The sequence below is a fragment of the Tetrao urogallus genome (genome assembly GCF_951394365.1).
Source record: "Tetrao urogallus genome assembly, chromosome: 2".
NCBI classification, from domain to species: domain Eukaryota; kingdom Metazoa; phylum Chordata; class Aves; order Galliformes; family Phasianidae; genus Tetrao; species Tetrao urogallus.
Window position 1 is genome coordinate 11,967,969 of NC_136814.1, and position 23,596 is coordinate 11,991,564.

Sequence of the window (23,596 nt, forward strand, 5' to 3'; positions counted from 1 at the left end):
CTAATCCTCTGGCTTCTTGCCCCTACTGCTCCAATATTTGCTGTATGCCTCTTTGAACATGTTTTTGCAAGGAATTTTGGCCTTCAGTTTGGTGCAGATAAGGAAAGAACCCCCCATCTTCCGATGAAGAGAGTAGGTCTCTTCTGGTGGAGGAACAAGCCGATGCTTCAGCATGACTGGAATTAAACCATGGATCTTTTCAGTGGTGCTCTGGTTGCCAAAATCAAAAGGTTCTTCAGATGCAAAAGCCTCTCCCAGGATGAGGACAGCGTTTAAGTGGGCATCTTCCATTTCCTGCACAAAGTAAAGAGGCACAAATAGCATCACTAAGTATCTTAAAGACCAGAGAGGAAAAGAAAAAATGCTAATACTAACAACTGCAGCTTAGAGAAATACCTAGCTATACCCACAATGAAGATAACCCCTAGATGCTGACAGACCAAGCAACAGCTGTTTAATGTAGCTTCAAGCAGCTGTCTGTTCAGCCACAGGACTGCAGCAGCATCACCACCTGCAAGGTCTTGCCAGGGGATAAAGAGGAGGGAACTGGGGATATCATTGTGGCTCTTGCTGTCATAAGAAATGGGAGAACAAGAGCTGAAGCACTTTTTGCCTTCCTCCCTCAGCCCAGCAACAAGGCTTTCACACCACCGTCGAGAAATTGTAGAAGTTAAAGACCTGCATTCTTCAAACCTTTCACTGCCCATCACTAAAAGCAGATGCTTCACCTCCGTACCTTGACTTCATAGCCAGTGAGGAATTTCATTTCAATGGACTTCTTCAGTACTCTCTCTCTGTCCATGTCAGCAGCTGCCTTGATTACCTGAATAGGAACATCACTTTCAGGAGATCTGGATGATAACTGACATGTTTTCAGACTATAGTCTCATTTTCTTGCCTCTATTCCCCTTTTTTGGGGGTCTGCACATTGACCAGTCTAAGAGCTATTGAAACAAAGATGCAGCTAGTGGCTCTGCAAAGCTTTCTCCCGTAACTGTATACAGGCCAGAGAACATAAAAGACATCCAAAAAAGCTGCATGACCAATCACTTCATCACTGCAAAAACACAATAGAACCAACTGTGAGAAGCTTTAGGTGAGGTCTGCTGGCCCCTGCAGCTCAATTTAGCAAATGCAGAAAAAGGGGATCAAGGAAGCACACATGACTGCAGAAATTTGCAAGTCTGCAACAGGAAAAGACAGTGAACAGAACAAGCAATTCCTAAACACCCTCATATAAAAATAAAAAAAAATAAAAAAAATAAAATCAATGAATTCCAAGTGGGTGAGTGAGAAGAGGGCATGCCCTTCCAGACACTCTGCTGCCTAACTCCCCTGGTAAGCAGCATTACAGTCCTCCACATTTGTCATTTAGTTTAAACATCAGAATACAGGAAGCCAGAGATTTGCAGCAGACATGTATAAGGCATGGGACAAAAGTAAGGGATAAAACCAGAACGGAGATTTCATCTCCATCCCTGCTTCCCTCCACAACTGAAAGCAGATTCTAATACAAACACAAAGTGATACAGCTAAGAGAAATGAACTTTGGAAATACTCTGAAGAACCCCAGAGCAGCATTCTAAGAGACACTGCAACATTCTAAGACACACTGCAACTTCTCACCTCGATGTAAACATCGGTGAACTTCTCATCAAATCCTCGTGTTGCTCCAAAGTCCAGCAGAGCCACCTGGAAATGGACAAACTTTTTTGTATTACAGCATCAACCACTTAAGGAAAGCTTGTCATCAGAAAACACCCAACATGTTCAGGAACTCATAAAACTTTGGGAGTGGAGAACAATCAAGAACTGGTGAAAAGCAGCTCCTGTACAGGCAGAAGGAGTGCTGCCTGAACTTACCTTGTGCAGCTGTGGGTCATAGAAGAAGTTGGACCAGTTGGGGTCAGTCTGCATGTACCTGAACTCAAACAGCTCCCGCAGACACAGGACCAGAATGTTGTGACAAATCTTGAAAATCAGACAGAATAAGAAAAAGTCAGCAGGGTGGAAGGCCTATTCACACATGTAATTTACAGCACACATAATTAGCACACAGGAACACGTCTCCACACTGGCAGGAACTATCTGCTTCATGCTGCAAAACTCCTGAACTTGCTGAGAGGTTGCGTCTCAGCAGTGTCTTCACTGTGCAAGAATGGGCGCAGCGGCAGAGGTGAGGAACACCAGCAGGGTATTACAGCCTACCCTGTAATAGAAAGCCCTGCAGAGCATGGCCAAAGTGAAGCCAGCGTGGCTCACAGGACTCAAGATGCCCTGTTCCACAGCATTTTGAGTTAAAGGCATGAAAGGACCTAAAAGAGGAGAACCTCTTCATTTAAAGCTGCTGAACAATGTACAGAGCTAGGTCCAAACCATTAAGGGAGAAGCAGCAAGCAGACAGCTTGGGCCTGGCAGGCATAGGGGGCAGCAAGAGCAGTAGTCTCCAGAAAACCCACAACTGTATTACATACAGCAGAGCTTCTCTGTGAGGATTTTTAAGCTACAGCCTAAGAACTGCCAGCCTCATTGTGCCTGTCTTCCAGCAAAGCACCACTTTCAAAACAGAAAAGAACAGTAAATGCAAACCAGGCCATATGGGTCAGAAAGCTACACCAGTAACTTCAGTTCATCACTTAAAGGAAAAAGGCTGTACCACCCCAGGTTATAGCCTGCTAAACTGTTAGAAGTAGCCCTGATGATCGAGCAGCCCATTCAAGAGGACAAGCAGCTCAGGGATCACAGGCAACCAGTTCTGGCATAACATCAAGCTCAGTATGGTGCACTTTTCCCCAGTGACCTGCTAACAGCTGGTAACTCACAAGGCAAAAAAAACCACCAAACCCATATTCAAATACCAGTATAGTTATTCCTGCTACTAGAACAGCTGCTTCTCCTACAACAGCACTCCAGTCCCTTGCTATATTCAGCACCAATGCCTGGTCACAACCATATCCCTGCTCCTTTTTACTGCGAGGTACTCTTCCAGCAGACCTCAGGCCAGAGGTGATACCCAGCCATTTGGGTGTGGGGGGAGGTGGAGATACTTCTGCACTCTCACCCAAGAAAACAGCTGAAAAGCAAAACCCTTCCTCCCCCAGCTGACAATTCCTCCCAGGCTTAGGGTCATCTGAGAGAAACAGAGCAGAAGTTACTCAGGCTACCTTTCCTTCACCTACCCTTGCCACTCACCCTCTTCAAACTGCTCCCTGTGCACAACTGCCAGTGCCTGTAAGGTCTAAACCAGCCTAGGGAAAACTCAGCACTGCTCCCAAATTCACTATACAGAAACCTTTTGAGAGACTCCAGGCAATCTCGCCGACTCCAGCCCTGCATTACACTTCTCAGAGTTTGCCCTCCCACAAACCCTCAGACTCCCACTCAGAAGGGAGGCCCCAGCCATGCTTCTCTGAGCTAGGTGAAAAGAGACCACCCAACAGTACCTCATTTCGGATCTCCTGGCTCAGCCCTACAGCTTGATCCAAGGGGAAGCCAGACACCAGCTCTGTGGTCAGGACATGTTTGCTGCACAGCTCATCCACTACTCTTGGAACGTAAAAGAAGGGGTGGTCTTTCAGCAGCTCCCTAGGACATGGAGAAAGGAGAGGGAAAGGTTAGGAGTGCCATGAGCACACAAGTCCCTCTGCAACACCTTGCACAACACACAGCCCCTTCATGCAACCTAAGGCAGCACTGCTGCACACTCCTCACACCCTGGCTGCAGCTGCCAGGGGACGTTTTGCTCAAGAGTTACAATAAAGATCAAGTCACCAGGAGCCATGCCACCAGTTACAGCTGCTGATGACTCCTGAGGTCACATCATCTGCTGAAGCAGCAGCATTAGGACACTGAGGGCACTGGGCTCCTTTGCTCAACCTACTCCACTTCAGAGCAAGACTACATTTACAAAAGAAACTGAGAGAGAGAGAGAAAGCAAGCCATGCCACAGGAATGGTTCTGCAGGGGGCAAAGCCTGCCTGCAGCAGCACTCCCAGGTCCAGGCTTATCATAAAAGCAGTCTGTACGCCAGCACTGTAATGAGAAAAGGGAGCAGCCAGTGCTGGTGACAATAATTGCTGTGAGAGGGGTGAACTGAAAACGCTCCTAGATGAAAGAGAATCTTACCATAGCTAGAACAGCACTGCAGCCTGCCCTCAAGATTTACTACAGTACCTTCATGCTGAAAGAGAGGACACCAGCTGCCTGCTGCATCCCCTAGCTCTGATACTCAGCAACAGTTCAGCTAAATGAAAACATAACTAGCCTAGCTGAGAAGAGGTGGTAACACAAGGGGTCACGAGCACAGACTATTCCCTTGTGTCCCGAGGGCATGCAATTCACCTCCCATCTGCCCCTGAAGTTAAGGCACCTCTCTGCATTTCACACTCACACGCAGAGAAAGGTTGAAGGCACTGATGTGAACTTACTGGAATTTCTTCGCGCAGGCAGCTTCTCTCTGGTAGTCGCACTCCAGGGCCAGCTCTCTGCTCAGGACTTCAATCAAGTGCTCAGGGAACAAACCTTAAAAGCCAAACAGCAGAAAATAAAGAAAGCTTTGGGGGAAAGAAATAAAAAGAGCTCCTCAGATTAAGCTTGCCAGAGCTGCAGCTGAGGAACAGCCTGCTACCAGCCAGCTCTGGGCTGAAGAGTGGAAGAAGCCCTAGAGACCAACATACATTTTCAAGTTGATAGAAGTTCTGCATGTAATCCCAGGCTGTGGCAAACAGCTGATGCATAGCAGTATAAATTCACACTGTGCTTGTACAGCCAGACCCACCTCTTCCACTCTCCCACCCCTCAATCCAAGCTGCTTGTTCCTGCTGTTGTGCTCAAGGCAGCTCTTGTGTGGTGCTGACATGGCTCCGCAGTGAGACACACCAAGGAGCAGAAGCACCCAAAAACCAGCCTTGGCAAATGCAAGAAAAACAAAACAAAAAACCCTCCAGACAGTGTCTGCCTGCAACTAGGAGCACTGCATAAAAACAGTCACATGACTACACATGAGCTGCAGCAGCACATGGCCAGGGCCTGAATTGCCAAATCTGGATCTTCCCAGTCTTGGAGGTGGAAAACCCAACTGTGCCTTGGGTCAGACACAGCTTGAACTACAGCTTCTGCAGGGCCCTGCCCAGGCATCATAGAGGAACTGTCACTTTGTCAGCACGCAGCCTGGCTTAAGGGCAACGTTTGTACAGTCCTGCTGAGATTTACAGCTGCTGCACATGGTGTGGGGGAAGAAAAGCAGTAAATCCTGCATTTGCTCCCGAAAAATGAGTGTACTCAAGTGCTGGGATTTCGAGATATGCCCAGTTCAGCATTTACACCTCTCCACAACTCTGGGATAAGCAGAGAATGACAGGCAGAGGGCTACAGAAAACACAGGGAAGAATGAGTTCTGCCACCTGTGCCAGAAAATAATAGGGACAAAGTATGACTACATGTCAACACTGCCATGCTTCAAGCCTAGAAAGCCATCAAAAGTGAGTATTACCCAGACACTTGCAAAGAGTACCGATGGGTCCTTGACTATAAAGAGCACACAGACAAAAGCACTTTACTTTGCTGTGTGCATGCATGTATATGCGGCCGTGAACATGACAAAAAAACCAAACAGGTGAACTTCCCATGCCATTGAGTGATGCAGTGGCAGCTCTGCATCAGGAAAGGGAAGTGAAGTACAGCTCCCCAAGCTGGCCCTGCATCCACAGCCACTACATTCTGCTTTTTTTAAGAAATCACCTCCTAGAGAGACTAAGAAGGAGTTCCAGATTCTTTCCACTGTTTCCTCTCTCCATTGTATGGAGAGAAGCAGGCAAGATGCAGTTTGAAAGGTGTTGGCAGATCTCAACATGTATCAAAGGAACAAAACTGTGTCTTTTTACCTTCAGGCAGAATATTGCTCATGCTCAGGACAGTCATCAGGTTATTAACATCGCTGTTAATGCTCTGGGCAACTCCAGGGTACTGCAGAACAGAATTGAAAATTACAATGTTGAGACTAGGTAAACTCAGAGAATCTAGTTTTACAAGGTAAGATAAAGAGAATCCCAGCTCAACATGAACTGAATCTCTATATAGCCACCTACAGCCTACAAATATATGAGGGCATACTCCTTTAACAGCTTGTTTAGAGCCCAGGATCTAAAATGGGCCACAGAGAGCCCAGGTGACATTTACCCCTCAGTTCCACTGACATGGAATCTTTAGCATGTGAAAGAAATCCCGAGTCATGAAACCCAGCAACACACAAATCCCTCAGACACACAAATCCCAATGGCAGCAGTCAGCCATTTCCCTAACACAGCTGAAAGCACATGTCACTGACAGCACCAGAGTGTTTCACACATAGCAGCACAGCAAACAATGAGACCTCAGCCCATTTCTGGCAAAGGCTCCTACTCCTGTTTTTTTTCACCTAGTCTGTAAAGATGTGTACGCTGTTGTGGAGTAGAATGCACATTGGTGCCACTTTCCATTGCTGTTGCCTTGGCGTAACTTCAGATATCACTCTGGACAGAACTAGTTTGAAAAAAAGCATGTGCTTCTCAAGGCCTGTGTGCATCCCAGAGACAGGGCTGACAGGTAGAACCCTTACACACAGCATTAGCAGGTATAATCAGTCCCTCAGCACCATTAGCCCCACACTGCAGAGATGTGTGAGAGGTCATCTAAGCTCAGACAGTGCTCCAAGCTAATTGCTGGAATTAGGGTATGACATTGCTGGATCCACATTTCATTTGTATGAAAATGTTTATTTATTTAGCAGTAAACATACTTATGCAACTCCACTGCCTATCTGTGGAGCACAAGCAAGAGAAGAGGCTGGTCTGTAAAGCTCACCTGAATTTTCATAGCAACTTCTTTTCCATTTTTTAAGCGTGCCAGGTGAACCTGACCAATTGAAGCAGCAGCAAAAGGGCGTTCTTCAAAGGATTCCAGTTTGTCTCTCCAGTTGGGACCAAGGTCATTGTTCAGCGTTTTCTATAAATGAAAGGAAAGCATTAGGAGACAGAAGGCAAGGATTTAAAATTTTCTTTGTTTGAAGTCATGTTTCTCTAAAGTTACTTGCACTGAGTACCTACACTCTGCTTTCTAGATTACCTGCCCTCCCTTCCTCCCACTGAGCATACAATTGCATGGAGCAGTCCAGCCAGCAGTGGTTCCCCTCACTAGACAGATTCTGAGCAAATCTATGTGAGGCTGTGTTACTGTGGCCGAAAGAGCAGCTATCCTGAGCACAAACACCACAGTCTTAGGAATAAAAGTGGTCTTTTTGGGGCCACTGGTTATCTTCCAGAGAATGAGGAAGGAGTTAGATTCCCTTCTCTTCCATCATGGCAAGCTGATCAGAAGCAAACCAGGCATGCAAGAGTGACTCTCTTTAAAGGCAATATTGAAAATTGAACACCACAACTTGCATTAACAGCTTTTTTGTTACACTGCCAGACTGCCATGCTTAGGTGCTGGCTCTGCTCAGTGTCTTTCAGTAGTACTGGCAACTGCGTTTGCATTACCCTTCACATCTTAATTATCCAAGAGAGAGAGAGAGAAAGAGAACATCTATGAAAGGAAAGCAAACAGCTTGCTTCATTCAAACTCTTCTTGAAGCTGGGTTAGATACAACCAAAAAGACAAAATTGCCAAAATTTCCATTAGACTCAGACTTGCGAGTTTGTTTTTAAAACGGGATTTAGGCAATTCTAAACACTGCTTTAACACCCATGAGAAAGAAAGTGAGGCTATATTAAACAAGACCCACATGTTCGTATTTGTGTGTAACTTCGTGTTTCACTAGCATGGCTTCAGGAAATAACCCACATTTTTCCTTTGCCTAGAGCTGAATTTCTATGTATGGGAGAGAAATAGCAGCACACAGTTGAGATTAGGGATCACATGTCACCAACAACTAAAAAAAAAAAAATGCAACCTTTACTGAGGGAGTACTCTTACTTGTCAGCCTCCCCCACTGGGGTATGTAACAGATGACATTTATTCTGTTATTGCCCCTCCTACCCAGTAAGCAGGAAGGAACAGGAATCTTCCTCACCATCATCTGCTTTATTGGCATGAAGTCAGCACTCTGACGTACGCGCTCAAAAATTCTCTGGAGGTGCGGATTGATGAAGGCATCATCTGCCAAGGGGAAAAGCAAACAGCAGTCAGTGCAGGCACTGCATTCCTCTGTTGCTCTTCAGCACGCAAAGTAACAGATGCCTGCACTTCAAGTCAGGTTCTCCTGTCCCCAAGCACATCTCAGTGGTGGTTATGAAAGTAATTCTAGCTCAGAAATAGCATGCCCACAAGTGAACCCTTAGGCAGACCTCCTGAAGCATCACACCTCTGGAAATGAGCCACACAGAATTCCTGCATGCACGCAGCAAGAGAGGAAAAAAACCACTCGTTCCTCCTCACTCCCATCAAAAACAGCCTATTACCTGAAATTCTCCTAGGCTTATCTCCTGCTGCAGCTAGAGGAAGTTTCTGCACCCTCTCCCAGTCAACAGTGGAAAGACAAAGTATGAATACACCAGAAAACACATTGAGAAACCTCTTTGGAATCAAACATCCGTTGTCATGATGGTCACTATCCAGGTTGGGAGAAGTCAAGATCCCACACATCCAGTAACAGCTCCACCAAGAGCAATGGGCAGCTCTGCACAGCACAGAGGCTTTTGCTACAATGGCAGGTTGCACAACCTCAAAGAGCAAAGTGCTCTGCCCAAGCCTGTCATCTGCCAGCCATACAGCATTCAGACAGCATGCCGTGTCATGGACACGGATTACAGAAGAAACCTTCTGGAGAGTCATCCCGATGACCCCAAGTTCATGGTATGGTTTAATCCAATTCATTCCAAGGGACAGCAGTTTCTCTAGAAAGCTGTGCAATATTAAAACACCACTTACGCAAGTGCTGGACTCAGAGTAACCACTGTTCAGCATCTGCTTTTGTAAACAACTCAAATGAATTGGGAATTTAGCAAACATATTTTTACCTTCGTAAGAAAGCATGGGAGAAGAGGGGTCTTGAAAGATTGGCCCTCTCCCACAAGCAAAAGGTTTCTACAACAGAGAAAGCCACTTGCTCTGGCAAACATTTGGTTCCATTAAGAGTTGTAGAGGAATGAGATTTCCCTGCTGCTCTCCCAGCTCTGGAAACAAGCCCTAGCTACCAGCCTTATTTTTGAGAACCTGTACGTTTCTGATGCATGTACGTTTCTGATATTCATGTGAAAGCCCATCATTGATGTGCACTTACAAATACATGTACAGCTGTAAGCCTATCCCAGGAAACAAGACAAACAGCCACGTTAAGAGCACTGCCCACTCTCCTGGGAAGTGGACTGGGGAGGAAGTAAAAACACATAATGCAGAGAGCAACATAAAAAAGCAACAACAAAACTCCCCTTGAAACTGTCAAATCTCCAATATTTCCTAGAGCACATGCACCTTAACTGAGTGGTTTTGGCATCCCTGTGCATGACCTTCAGGAACGTGGGTTCCTAACAGAACCGCTCGTTTCCAGAAGCAGACACCAAGTTTTTTTAAGGTAACTGCTTTGAAATTTCTGGCTGGTTTAGCCTGCAGGTGCTCAGCTGCACCTGGACAAGGCGACATTCAATTAGCACATAACTCTATTAAGACAAGAAGCCATTTCAAACTCACTAGGTCACTGAGAAGCCCAAGATGTGGCAGGAACTGTGCTAAAACAACTTGTCCAAATTGTCAGCCCAAGAACATGGGCTGCTGCAGTGTTGAAAGTACCTTTCACCACGACTGTAGCACTGCAGGATTCCAAGGTCCTGTGATCTCCCTAAGCAACGTAGCACACCACACACTTGTCAGAGGAGTCAGACAAGGGCTGCGCAGTGCCACTGCGGTTGGTAAAGTCCTGCATGTTCTTGACACCTGAGTGAAGTCAGTTGGCATGTGTCCCAAACTCCTGCCAAAGCTCAACAACATTAGGAGGTAGCAGGCAAATTACAAAAATCCAGAGCATTTCTGTTCCTCAGAGATGGGTCTTTCACAGCTACAACCTTTACAACCAGACTCTAGGCACATATCAGTGCAACTCATAACAGTGTCCTAAGAATTTTAAGTTAGTCTCCATCTACAGTACACAAGTTAACTTCAGAGCCTATTTCCAGTCATGGCTCACTTATCCCACATGTGAGGCACTGGCCACACAAAATACAGAATAGAGAACTCCCAAATCTGCACTGTGAACTACTGGTAGCAACACCTGGCAGCTTCTGGAGGGTGAGAAAAGAGCATACTGCCTTTGACATATCTACTGCTGCCTGCCACCTAGCTTGGTCAGTGCTGCCATCAGCCCAGCACACACACAGAATACGTGATGAGCAAATGAGCAATAATGTCATACCACCATTGGCTAGCCCAAATTATATAATACTATATGAGATCCAGCCTTAGTAAACACCTACAAAAATTCAGGTAGAAGCACAAACCAATCTGAGCACTTCAAACTCCCAGACAACTGACTCTGTTTCAGCAACATCTAAAAAGCCATTTCCAGACAAGTTTAAAAGCTGTTTTTGGTGGCTCTTTCCTTCCCCATTTTGTTGGGCAGGAAGGTGAAGCAGATCAGGTTCAGATAAAGTTTGAAATCAACACAGCTGCTATCTTCCACGAGTAATCAAACTAGTAAGTTCAGTACAAAGATACAGCTGACTCTCATGCCTTCACCTGTGATCACAGACTTCAGAGCCTGATGCAGTAAGTCAGTATGAAATCTCTTCTGGAGAGAAAACTGTTCTGTGTACTTGATAAGATTATCAGCTATGCTGTTTTTTCTAGCAAAGTTTCTGAGCATGTAAATCACCAACAGGTTGCTGTAACAGGAAAGAGCTGTGGATATTATTTCAAACACTTCTGGTGAACAAAGAACAGGATCATGTTCTTGTCTTCTCCTTCTTTCTAGCTGGAGGCTTGTGAGCAGAGTGTAATACAGCTCTGCTTCTCCACTGCTTTTTAGCACAGGCAGTAAAATTCCGGAGTCATCTAATTTTCAATTGATTTCAGTTGTGTGCCTGACTGAGCTGCAATAGGGGCACTGGGAAAGCAGCAGTATCTATACATAAGTTATTTCAGACTGGGATTAGGCTGAACTGAATCAAACATATCACCATTGCTGTCCTCACATTAGAGAGCTGCATGCCTAATGTCCGCATTCACTTTGCGCTGACACATTTCAGACAGCCCACAACATATCACAAGAAACTGACAGGCAGCACAGCTGATGAAGATAGGACCTATGTCCCCACTTACCTTGGATGCTTAACATCTGTCCCAGCTTCAGTGCTGCCCCCCGGACCTTGCACAAGGTTCTCACAATTCTTTCTGCGTTGGCCTCCGACAGGAACGGGCTGGAATCCATCACCGCTTTCTTTCCTGAGGGCAAGGAGAGAAAGCTTATGGATGAAAATCACCCTCAACTCAGTAAGCTCACTCCTCAAGCCCACACTCAACAAGAGACTTGCTTTTCCTTGGAGAAAAAATTAGGACTACAACCCAGTCTTCACTGCAACCCAGGGGCATGAATACATTTGCATCATACTCTCTGATTTGGGCATTGCTGGCTTGAGGGGCCAGCAGCACTGAGACACAGCAGCACAGGCATCCATGGAGGCTATGAAAAGTGTCCAGGATGGTGGTGTTTGAACTGGCTGTACCAGATAGCTCAGTCTAACACACTACACAAAGGTTTCCCAAGTCTTATGGCATAGGCTGTTGTATAGTCATAGCTTCAGAAGAACAGCAAGGGTGAGACACAGCAAGGGGAACTGTCAAAAACCTTGACAGCACACTGGGATTTTCTGAGAACGTGCTCACAGGGTGGGAGCAGAGCTCATACCAGCACCCAACCTCCTTTTCCATATCCAGTATTCTTGCCTGAGACACACACATGAACACACTGCTGTGCAGCTGTACTTCTAAAGCATGCACTAGCCATCAGTAGAAAGCAGACATAGTTTTCACGTTTCTGAGTTCATAATTGCATTATTCATAAACTGAAATCCACTGTCTCCTAATGCACAGGTAAAACAAACTGTCCAATACCACAACCCCAGAACATCACGGTTGCATACAGCATCTTGAAAAAGCATCAGATTTTGTGATGAGGTTATAAAGCCAGCGAAATCTAAGGAGGTTGTTCTCACAGAAGAAGCCCAGTAGGAACTCTCATCAGGGATACCACATTTTTCTTTGACAACTGTCAGAGGAAATCAGTTCCAGATATCTTTCCTACATCCTCAAATACGTGTACCATTTCTCACCACGTTCTTACAGGCAACTTGCTACTGAGAAAAATACCTAGTTTAGATAGAAGAACATCCCAGCGACGATACGGTTACTTGTTCAATGCAAGCAACACAGCTTATGCAGAACACAGTCCAAAATATACAGACTCAAACATATACGTTCCTGTCCCCAAAGAACGATTGACTTAATTTTATTTCTTTTTAAAGAAGAAAGGGAAGGAGGAGAGAAAGAGAGCGACTGGATTTTTTGATCCCTTTGGGTGAAGCAACCCAGAACTCCTTCTCCAGTAGGACAGCTCCTCCAGCTCCCAGAGCAGGGACAGAAGGGGTGGGCAGGCATCCACCAACCACTTCTCTTGGAGCTGCTCAGCGCCTGCTGACAGAGAACCAAGCAGGAGGGAGGTCAGGCCTTACAGCCAGGCTGCAGAGATCGGAGCTGATATGTTGATCTTCAAGCGACTCTGTTTTCAACACTTCAGAGGAAAGGGTACAACGGATAAAGCAGCTGAAGCCAACATGTATGATAAGCAGAGCCTGAAAGGGCACAGCAGCTGCAATGGCCCTGATGATCTCAGACAGATGGAAATTACTGGTGTGCCGTACAGTGATTACAGCAACAAGAGATCCTCTCCATGTCCAGCTAGCTCTCAGGAATGTATACAGAGAGAGCTCAGATTGGCCAGGGGACAGGGAAAAAATAGTACAGGAATGCTTGAAGGCATGTACTGAGTTCTGGCTCTCAACTGCCCATGAGAAAAATTCTGGGTCCTTAGCAATGATGAGACAAACAGTCCCTCTCACAAGCTCCAGACACATAGGAGCAAAGGAAACTACTAAGTTAAAGCCCTGCCTTCCTTCATAACGCCTGCACACACAAATACCCTATTCTGAGAGTACAGCAGGATGAAAGAGTTAGTTAATGATTAAAGTCACTTCCAGAAGCCAACGAATCCTAACAAAGAATTTTTATCAGAGAAGCAGCCCTGCAGAGGCACTCATTCTCTTTTCCTGGCAAGCACCTCATTGAAATCAAGACGAGAAGGGCACTACCTAATCAACAATCTGTCCAAAAGTAGGTGATTAGCTGTTGCTTGTTTATGTACATTGCTAAAAGTGGGCATGAACAAGCAGCTAACCTGAAAGCAAGAGTCAAAAGTAGTTTTATGTAAATTTCAGTGAAGAAACAACATAGAAAACAGGCAGTCTTCCACAAGTAGGTGGAAGACAACAGGTATAAAGTGCAGCAGAGTTCATCAAAATATGTTCTGTGTAAATTTTCATTAAGCTCTCCCCAGAGATAGCAAGCAACGTTTGATACTAGAAACTATTTGCTTTTCACTTCAAGATCAGAATATTTTTTTCCACTGGCACAGGCTGCGCAGAGAAGCTCTGGATGCCCCATCTCTAGAAGTGTTCAAAGCCAGGTTGCATGGGGCCCTGAGTAGCCAACCACAACATGGGAGTTGAAACCAGATGATCTCTAAGGTTCCTTCCACCCTAAGCCAATCCATAATTCTATGACTTGGCACGTATTTGTTTTTAGGACCATCTGCCATACAAACCTTGGAGCAAGGGAACAGTCCGGAACACAACCCAAGCACTTAAGACTAACAATTCAAGGAGATTGTGTTTCTTCTTTCCTTAAGGAAATACACACATGCTCAGAGCTGGGCTGATGGTCAGCCCTTTGGGGCTTTGGCAGACTCAGCATGCTGCCTATCAGGATGGCCTAGTATATAAGCCATTAATAAGTTACTAATTTGACCTTGAATCCACAACGCCTTTCTGCTAGTAATGGCAATATTTAACTGGGCAGTGTTTCATTTTTATTCATGGAAATTTGTTCTGCTCTCCCCTACCCAGCCCCTCTAACACTGTGCACCTACACACTGAATACAGTGACTGCCACCGCAGACACCAATGACTCAAGAGGGTCTTTTAAAATCAGCCTAACAAGAAAATTTTCACTGGAAATAAAGCATGGCCATTTTTTTTTAGAGTAAGATGAGAACCTAACCAGTTATCAAAGCACTTAAAGAGGGCAGCCATATGCCTCCAAGCCCTTAAAAAGGCCCCTGCAATTCCACACAGAAATTGGTGGTAAAAATTATTTATGCTAGCATTGTTACTAGAGAACGCACAGGAAAGCAGACATTTGCAGTCTCTCTGTTTGATAACAGCAGGGGCAAGACAACAGGAGTACAAACCATACTAGAAGGACCTGCTGCTCAGGAGTTTGGGGCTTGCAATTTTGTGTTTGTAGGATGCTTCTAGCCCTGTTTCACAGGAGTGACATTTTCAGTTGTACTTACTGAGCAGGAGGAAAGGAAACCAAGAGAAGACTCCTTCCAGTCACTCCTGAATGCCACCACAAGTGTGAAATTCTCAGGCATGCCTTTCATCATATGTGTGTCCTGCTTGTTTGGTGTTCCAAGAAATTACTGTTAATATAGTGTAGCAGTGGCAAGAGAAATGACTTCTAATTAACTTCCAGAAAACAGGACAATATGTCATTCTCAGACAAGAGCCTTAGTAACCTTATGGTGCTGGCAGCCAGAAAAATCTTTCAAACCAGGCACAAATGCCACAAGTTGAAGTCATCAGTGGAGTGCAGAGGTACTTTTTTGTTTGCCTGTTTACAGAAAAAAGAAATAAGAGGCAGAGGTACTTACACAAGAGTTTTCCTCCCCTGATAGCAAAGGCTGGTATTGCCAGAAAGAGCAGTAAGAAAATGGGATCTTGGACCCAAATCTACATACATGTCCTCTGCCATGCATGTCTGCAGCAGCAGAGCCCTCAGAGAGAGGGCTGATCCAGAATCATAGAATGGCTTGGGTTGGAAGGGACCTCAAAGATCATCTATTTCCAAGCCCCCAGCTGTGGGCCCCCAGCTCTGCCCCTCCACCAGCTCAGGCTGCCCAGGGCCCACCCAACCTGGCCTGGAGCACCTTCAGGGATGGGACACCACAGCTCTCTGGGCAACCTGTGCCAGTGCTTCACCACTCAGAGTGAAGAATTTCTTCCTACCCTTTCACCTAAACTTCCCCTCTTTCAGTTTAAATCCATTCCCCCTTGTCCTGTCGCTACCAACCGTCATAAGAAGCTGGTCCCTCTCCTGCTTGTAAGCTCCTTTCAAGTCTGCATTGAGGTCTCCCTGCAGAAAGTCATACCCACTGTAGAGTCCTGTGGAAAACATGGCCAAGGACACTATAGGTAGAGGCTGTGGTTAACTGAAGAGCAGCGAGAGTGAGAGCCTAGATCACCCACAGTCCTTCTCACGTTCTTGGTTTGAGACACTCCAAGAAAGCAAGAGGGCTAAAATAGTCTTTTCCTTCTGCCTTACTTCAACACCACTCTTGTCCAATTCTCCTCTACAAAGTATAACCAATGCTCCAAGATCTTATCTAAGCAGACAACAGCAAGAAGCAAAAATGAAAGCAAGTAAGACAGCTAAAAAGAAAATCCAGGTAATTTTTCCAACTGCCTTGCCCAGCAGTTAAGTCAGCAGCCTTCACTGCCATATATACTAACCAAGGTTTGTTCAAGAAAATTACTTTTTCAGAACATGACTCAGCCTGCAGAGCAGACATCTGGCCCCAGGTTACAGTTACAGAGGAAAACAATCATTTCCCTAGCAAGAGGAAAAATATCTTGAGCCACAATTTCCTTATTTCAAGAAAAAGTGTCTGTTGCCTTCTAAATAAACAAATATATATATTTATCTTTTCATGCTGCAAGGCTGAGAAACAAAGCTTATGTATTCCAGCAAATTTCATAGTTCTGCAAGCTCTTGTTTATGCTTTAGTGTGTGCCTAATTAGAAAATAATCTGACAAGCAGAGAAATACCAACAACCGTGCAATTCCTTCTCTGCTTAAAGCAAGGCAAATCATTAACTTCCAACAGGTATGAACAACCTGTCAAACATCACAAGCACAAAAAGCAAAAGATTTCAAGTGTTCTCTAGAGGATGGGTCATGTTTGCCTACATGCGTGCTCTTAAATGAAAGCAAAGGAACTCATCCAGCCTCAAAAACCTCAGGCCATGGAGAGAAAACTCTGCCAAAATCCTCTTCCTTTGCTGGGCTGCTCTGCATTGCCTAGTTGTAAGGGAATACAAAAATGCACATCATCAGGTAGCATCCAGAGCAGTACACAACCCTTTCCTTCCCCTCCACTGCCAGGAACGTATCAGTTCTTCTGTGGGTTTGCTTTTATTTTGTTTTTGAGGTTTTGGTGGTTTAATTTGTTTGAGGGAGTGAGATACAGAACTGTAATTTGGTTGGTTGATTTTTATTTCTCCAATTCCAAGCCACTCCAGTACCTCCTGAAATTGAGGTTCTCACTTCCTCAGTCTCCATCACTACTAAAAAAGGGTGGAGAAGACGCAAACTGGCCTGGTAGTACAATACTAATGGCCACAGAGTAAATGAGAACTGCTGGGTACTCCTAGGTTATCACAAAGCAATGCTTCTGAACAAAAAAGCATTTGACTCTTTCTTTCTTTTGAACTTCTAAGTGCAAAAGGTTATCCTTTTTGTCATTTCCTTCTTGTCACTAGAAATTATCTAAACATAAACATACAAGCCAAACCATACAGAGCAGCTGAAGACCATGCAGCCTGCAATAATTCTAACAACTTTATACTTTGCAGCGCACCACCAAAATTCACTGATAAGGAACAAGCCTTGAACTATAAATCTAAAATAATCTTACATTTTCTAGGAAAGAACACTAAGTACTTTTATGCTGTAAGCCATTCACCCACATGGTACCATTCTATACCACTGCAGTCTACCAAAGCATAAGCCTAGAAAACAGCCACCATAAGGCAGCCAAGTATAACTCAGCAACATTTTTACCTCCAACTTCAAATAAGCTGCATGGATACAAAAACTGTTCAGAGAAAGTAAAAAAAAAGATACTACAAGTAGAGAAATGCCATTTAGCAGGTACCTGAAGTGTTTTGTCTCTCTTAAGAACAGACCAGCCAGCCTCCCAATTCCCACTATGCAGAACCTTCTTAGATTTTTAAGAGCCTGCAACCAGTAACAGCATGAAGTTTTCAGACATAAGGGCTCTTTTACACTACATGGTTTCAATGAACAGTTCAAAAAACGTACCAATACAATCCAAGAGAGGACATAAGTATGACATTCATACTCATGTGTGATTATGAGAAAATAAACTCTGTGAACAATGCTAGCAAAAGTATTCTCCCAAATATATCTCTATCCTTCACCTACGCACTGAGGTTGTGGCTTACTTCAATAGGAAAAGAAAAAGCATAGAAGGATTATGATAAAAACAGAAGAACTAACCAATCTCCCAACTTTCAAAAGAATGCAGTCTTTCAAACAGCTATGCAAGCAGTCAGTGGCTGCAGGGGAAAAAAAAAAAAAGAAAGAAAAGGATGAGAATGCAGAAAGAGCTTACCACTGCGTTCTTCAGGTCTAAGGCTCTTCTTCGCAACTTCTGCCAACGCCCCAATGCCAAGACCAACAGCTAATCCTTTAAAAGAAGAGGCAGGTCAGAGTGCAAATACCACAACCGCTGAGCACGTATCTTTTGCACTTGAAATTCAGTCTTCTTCAATCAGATCCCACATAGAGAACAGTTACTTGGAGGAGAAAGTATCAGGAGTCAGACAACAATGCAGTGGAGATGGGAATCTCGTCAACAAATATTGACGAGACAAAAAGACAAAAGAAATGGCAAGTCACTCACACAGTACTTTTCCTATTGCCTTTGACTCCACACTAAGCAAAGTTCTGGACAGTAACGAACTTTAAAAGAGCTACAACCACAGCAGGTCTAGACCTTACGGCAAACTGCCAGAATTTTCTTTATTGCAAAAATATTTTATTATACTACTAAAAGAACAAACCAGGAATGTGAATAAGGGAGACACAAACTGAACAGAGAAGCCAAATCATATATAAAGAAATTAAGAACGGTGTGAGGGGAATTGATGACCCACTAGGGCTACAAAACAAGTAACAAAAACTAATTTATTCCACCATTTCAAACTGCAGTAAGGAAAAATAAAATAATGATACTTAGTACTATAAATGCAGCTACCAGTAGTCATCACTCCAGCTGCAGCAAGCAGCATATGAAAATGTATATAAATGACAAAGTTCAGCAGTGCCTCACACTGATCACAGAGAAACACGAGCTCAGTAGGGGGAGCAAGAAAAAAAAAAATCCTTAACTGTTTCAGCAACACATTCTTTGCTCCCAGAACTCTGCTGTCCATGTAATTGTGCCTCCTGTTACTGATACGTTCAACACCCCGCAATGCCTTAATGCCACAGCATTAAGATCAACACTCCCAAGTACATCTGGGAACAATGAAAAAATACGTAAAGAATGAACAAGAAGGAGGAATAATTCAAGTGTGAGTGCCAAGAGTATGGGAGTGGAGCTTTCTGAATCCCAGGAACAGTTAAACGAAAATCACTTTTAACCTTCTCAGTATTATTTTTTTTTCTTTTTTTTTTTTTTTTTCCTCCAAACTTACTTGATCTTGAGCACAAAAAACAACTCAAATCCAGTGAGGACTGCCAGTAGCAAAGGGAGGCACACAAGTACTACCTTCCACAGCAGTTAGATAAGATAAAAGAGCAACAAAGATGGATGAAAAGTGTAACTTCTTTCTGACTAAAGGCTAAGAGCCATAATGGTAATGAAAAAGCCCAAATCAAGCTCTGGAGCCAAACCATCCATTTGTGAGAGAGACTTTCCTATCAGCAAGCTTAACACGAAAATGGAACCACCTTCTGCTTTAGCAGGAACGCTGTCACAGCCAGCCATCAGTCTGTGCAATCGTAGTGACTTTGCAGATGCAGGTGTGCAAACTCACCTCCAAAGTTGGCAAGCCTCCCAATCCTTGTGACAGGAACCTTTCGCTCCCGAGCCCGTTCACTGAGCTGCCACAGAAAGACAGGGCAAGGAAAACAAACAAACAAATCAGTGACCTGCAAATACAGAGTGCAATTTCAAACAACACCTGAACAGCGTATCTGTGCTACAAAAAGCTCTTCTTGAATGCCAAGGTGGGAGATTTTCAAATGATCACACTGCAAAAATATAGCTACCAAACTTAAAAATACATTAAACCAAGAAATGGACAAGAGAGTGGGAAAGACAGAATAGCTGATAACCATATTTTAAAAGTCCATGTTCACTTTTACCTCGACAGCCCTTAAATTCTGAACTTGGAGAAGCAGTGTAATATCAACCAATGCTAAACTCTCTTTACACGTGCAGTTAAAACTCTTGGCAAATCATCAGATCTACAGGACTGTAGATGATTTCCCCATAAAACAGCTAAAGCAGAAGCATACAGTTTCACTGAAGCAATACCCTGATTAAGTGAACCCACAGCAGCATCTGACACTGGGTTTGAAGGAGGCAGGTTAGAGCAGAAGGCAAGTATCACCACTGTGAATTCTGCTGTAGCTTTTCAGTGCTGGCTTGTACAAGGACATAAATCACAACTGTTGCTTCAGAGCTCTATACTACTCTCCAATCTACTAATACTGAGGACAACATTCCATCCACTCCTAGGAGGACAACAAGAAATAGCACAGGAAGCCATGGCCTTTGCTGAGTAAAGTGTAGATCCAATCTATTCTTATGGCCATTAGCTAAAGGAGACAGATCCTTCAAGAAAACTATGATGAAATACAGGCCCTTCATTACTGTAACCTACATCAACACTTCGAGTCCACACAGACCAGTGAATGAAAGGAAAACTCCTGTCAACACAAAGTTTAAGTCTAATCCTACAGAGGCATTTTAAACATCCTCCCACGCCAGAATATTGGATATATAGGGGGTAGATGTGAAAAGAGATCCTGTCTAGAAACCTGGGTTAAAAAGCATTGACACTACTATCTTTTCCTCTCCAAAAGGCAATTTCAGAAAGAGAAAAAAATAGAAACAAGAGAAGGTGACTTATGGATAATCCAGAATAGTAACCTGTAGTTATAAATAATACATACAAACATACACATACCATCTGTTTGTAAGGTTTCTGCTCAGTTTTGGCCTGTCTGGCTTTATCGATATCTTCAGCTGTTAATCCACCAACAGAGGAGTGATCTTGGTGAAAAGCCCTATTTTGTCCAAAGACAGCAGCAAAAGGATTTCCAGGGTCCCTAAAGCCTCCAAATAACCTTGCATCCATTTTGGGAGGGAAAGGCTTCTGACCCAGGCCAGAATCTCCAGTCTCACCAACACTTTTAAGAGGTCCGTTTGTAGTGTAAGAGTGAGCAGGGCCCTCACTGCTGTGTTCATGAGGCTTGCTGGGGGCAGTAGAGAAGTCCCTCGAAGCATCCGATGGCTCTTGTGCCAAGAAGTCATAGTCTTTCCCAAAATCCTCACTGAAATCACTTAAGTTCTCCTGTTGTTTGCCCAGTTCCTGTAAACAGTAATAGAAACACTTTAAGTAAAGAACTTAAAACCTGCTACCTAGTTATGCACGGTCCTCAGAAAAGGGCATGCAGTTTGGCCCAAAGTCAAAAAAGTAACCTGTTGAGACTTCAGCACATTCACAGCAAAATATGGGGAAAAATAAAAGGAAGGGATGCTGAGGACATCCAGAACTACTGGCAATCTTTCAGCACCGCTGGTTGGGCAAATTCATGGGTAGATTCTCAAACACCAGTACCTGGAGATACAAGTCAACAGGACTGTAATCCTGCTGTGGTCAGTTAAGCAGTCAGCGTATTTTAGACTCTTTTCTAAACACTGAACACATTTCCTCTCCTTACAAAAAAACACCACCAGAACATCTTTGTGATTATTCAGCAGGTCTCATGCTATTCTGAACTTCAACTAGCAAGGGCAGAGGAGAAATTTGTTTGCAGGGACTATGGCCAAGCACTGAGTGGCAGTTTCAAGCTTCAGACTGCAGATTTCTTACAAAGTTCTTTTGGCAGCAGCTTCTCAAGCAACTTTTACTCAGAATGCAGTCTTGTAGGTGTTTTGATGTGACCTTTCTTGTGTAGAGAAACATGCACAGAAACAGGAGAATATTCTTTCCCTTCTTGAATGCAAAAGACAAAGGCAAAACAAAACATTGTCCCCATAAACAAATAAACTTAGGATATTTCTCAGGACAAAGCTATTGCAAGCTTAGGTAGAAATAAGGTAACAGACAAGTTCTAGAACTGAAGCTTAAGGAGGCCTCCAGGACAGCCCATTTTATTACATAAAATATCATTAAAACCTCACCCATTAGCTTTTGTTTTAAAATCATTATCTGAGCCACATCATTGCTCTAAAGGATGATTCTCTTGATGTAGATAAGCGCCACTTTTTCAAGAGATGGCAACACAGCAAATGTGGAGTTCTTATAGATCTATCATCCTTGTGCCTGGTAAGAGAAGTTACTGCTTAAAAAAGAAGTCTGGCTTCCCTTCTGATCCTCACTTGCAAGCCTGTTCTTCTGAAAATCCTACCTCAGCTGTGAGTGAGGAACACATGAATACCTGACCAATTCTGGAACACATCACCTATACCAATTCTGTAAAGAAAGGAAGTGACAGTGCCAATAAATTCTAACAAATTCCGAGAGCTCATTCTTTTAGTCAAAGAAGAGGCAATCAATTACTGAAGTCTGAAGAAGAATTTAAATAACAAAGCTACCAGCCAATTTTACTTGATCTTTGACAAGATTAGGTAAGCAAACCACACTTCATCCTCAGCAGGCCATAAACACTGATTAATGGAAACCAGTACACTAGTAACCATCCTCTTACACTCCTGCCCAAGCACCTATGGCATACTGCTGATGTTTTGGACAATTCCTGGCATACTCCAACATCTGTAATAGTTAATTTAGTAACTCAGACAGCTAAGCTTATGATAGGATTTCCTCAGCTCTACACAACACAGAGAGTACCTGGAGGAAATGCCAAACATCATACTAGACTGTGCACATAAAAACTTCTCTTACCTGCATTTTTCCCCAGGCAGAACTAAACTGCTCTTCAGCAGTTGTCTGGAGACTCTTTGCAATGGTAACTGCATCGCCCCCAAGGATCACCTGCCGCAGCTGTCCTGCTTGGGTTTCCAGGACTGCTTTACTGAGCTTTGTCAAACCTTTCATGATCATGATGGCATCTGCCGCCATGATTGAACTTCTCTGCTGAAAAAAAGCACAAAAAAAAACAACAGGGGAAGAGGTCAAGGAACACGTTTGCAACCTTGTTCACATCACCTAAGAGCTTGTGGCATATAGCAGATAATCTTGTTTCAGTTTGACTACCAGCTACCATGAGAATTTGTTTACAGCTCAGATAACACTTCAACCAGCATGAATGACAGCTAGTTACTTTACCAGGCAACGTGAGACCTCTTAGGACTATCCACGAATTAGGACAGCATTCCAGGATTTCACACAAATATTTAAGTTACCAATGACCAGAGGAAGCAAAGACAGATGCATTTCGGCTACACGGCTAAGATAGTCTTAATTCTTCCCAAACACTTAAAAAGCGTTAAAAGCATTAGTGTTTGACCTTTGATTATCAGGATATGGAACATGTTCTCAGCAACTGATAGCATGGATGAAGTGTACTGACAACTGTCACATCCCATTCCTGCCCTGGAGTCATGCCTGCTCATTTTACATAGCCAAATTTCTTCACCCTCACATCAATGAGTAAGCTTTATCTGCCCTCCAAAGGTTGTCCACTCAGTCCTCAACTCACTCTACTATTTTAAGTTGGAAGTTAAGCAGGCTCAGAACACTCACCACAACCTAGCATTCAATTTGAAGGTATCACACTGCAACGGTCTATCTTTTTATCCATATCCCTTCCTGTTGGAGAGGCACTGACTCAGATTCCTTAATCAGTTTCAGTATCTTCAGATACAAAGCAAGAACTGTAGGGTGCAGGATGGTGTATCTGTGAAGAACAAGTTACACTGACTCCTTTATGTGCATGGGAACTAAGCTCAGGCTCGAGGCACTGCCTTTCCTTCATGTCTGTGGTTCATGTAAAAGAAAATCAGGAGTGGCCAGGATATGCCTTAACCATACAGAAGGGAGACTTTCACCTTCTTACTTCATTCACCTCTGAGCACTATAAGGCCACAGATCTACGTTATTTTTTAGGCAGGTACCCAGACACCAGTTCATTTTCAGAAGATAACCTTCCAACATCTACATGCACACAACAAACAAAGGTTAACACATTGAAGTGGTATGAGCGACACTAAGTCAACAGTCCACATGGTTTACATGCAACAGTTTACATGCAAACCACAAGCAGCCTTTCCAGAAAAAGCAGAGCCTGTCTC

General features: G+C 44.0%; 1 protein-coding gene across 1 annotated transcript; it reads right to left on the minus strand.

The window, feature by feature from the left end:
* Positions 1-22,424, minus strand: COQ8A (coenzyme Q8A; the record flags this gene model as incomplete). Its single annotated transcript, XM_079550699.1, has 14 exons — positions 1-294; positions 737-823; positions 1,627-1,692; positions 1,864-1,971; positions 3,444-3,585; positions 4,428-4,521; positions 5,883-5,964; positions 6,841-6,981; positions 8,048-8,133; positions 11,287-11,409; positions 17,717-17,791; positions 19,146-19,212; positions 20,304-20,708; positions 22,248-22,424. 14 exons carry the CDS (start codon positions 22,422-22,424, stop codon positions 1-3), a joined length of 1,947 nt encoding a protein of 648 aa, XP_079406825.1.
* Positions 22,425-23,596: the final 1,172 nt, after the last annotated feature.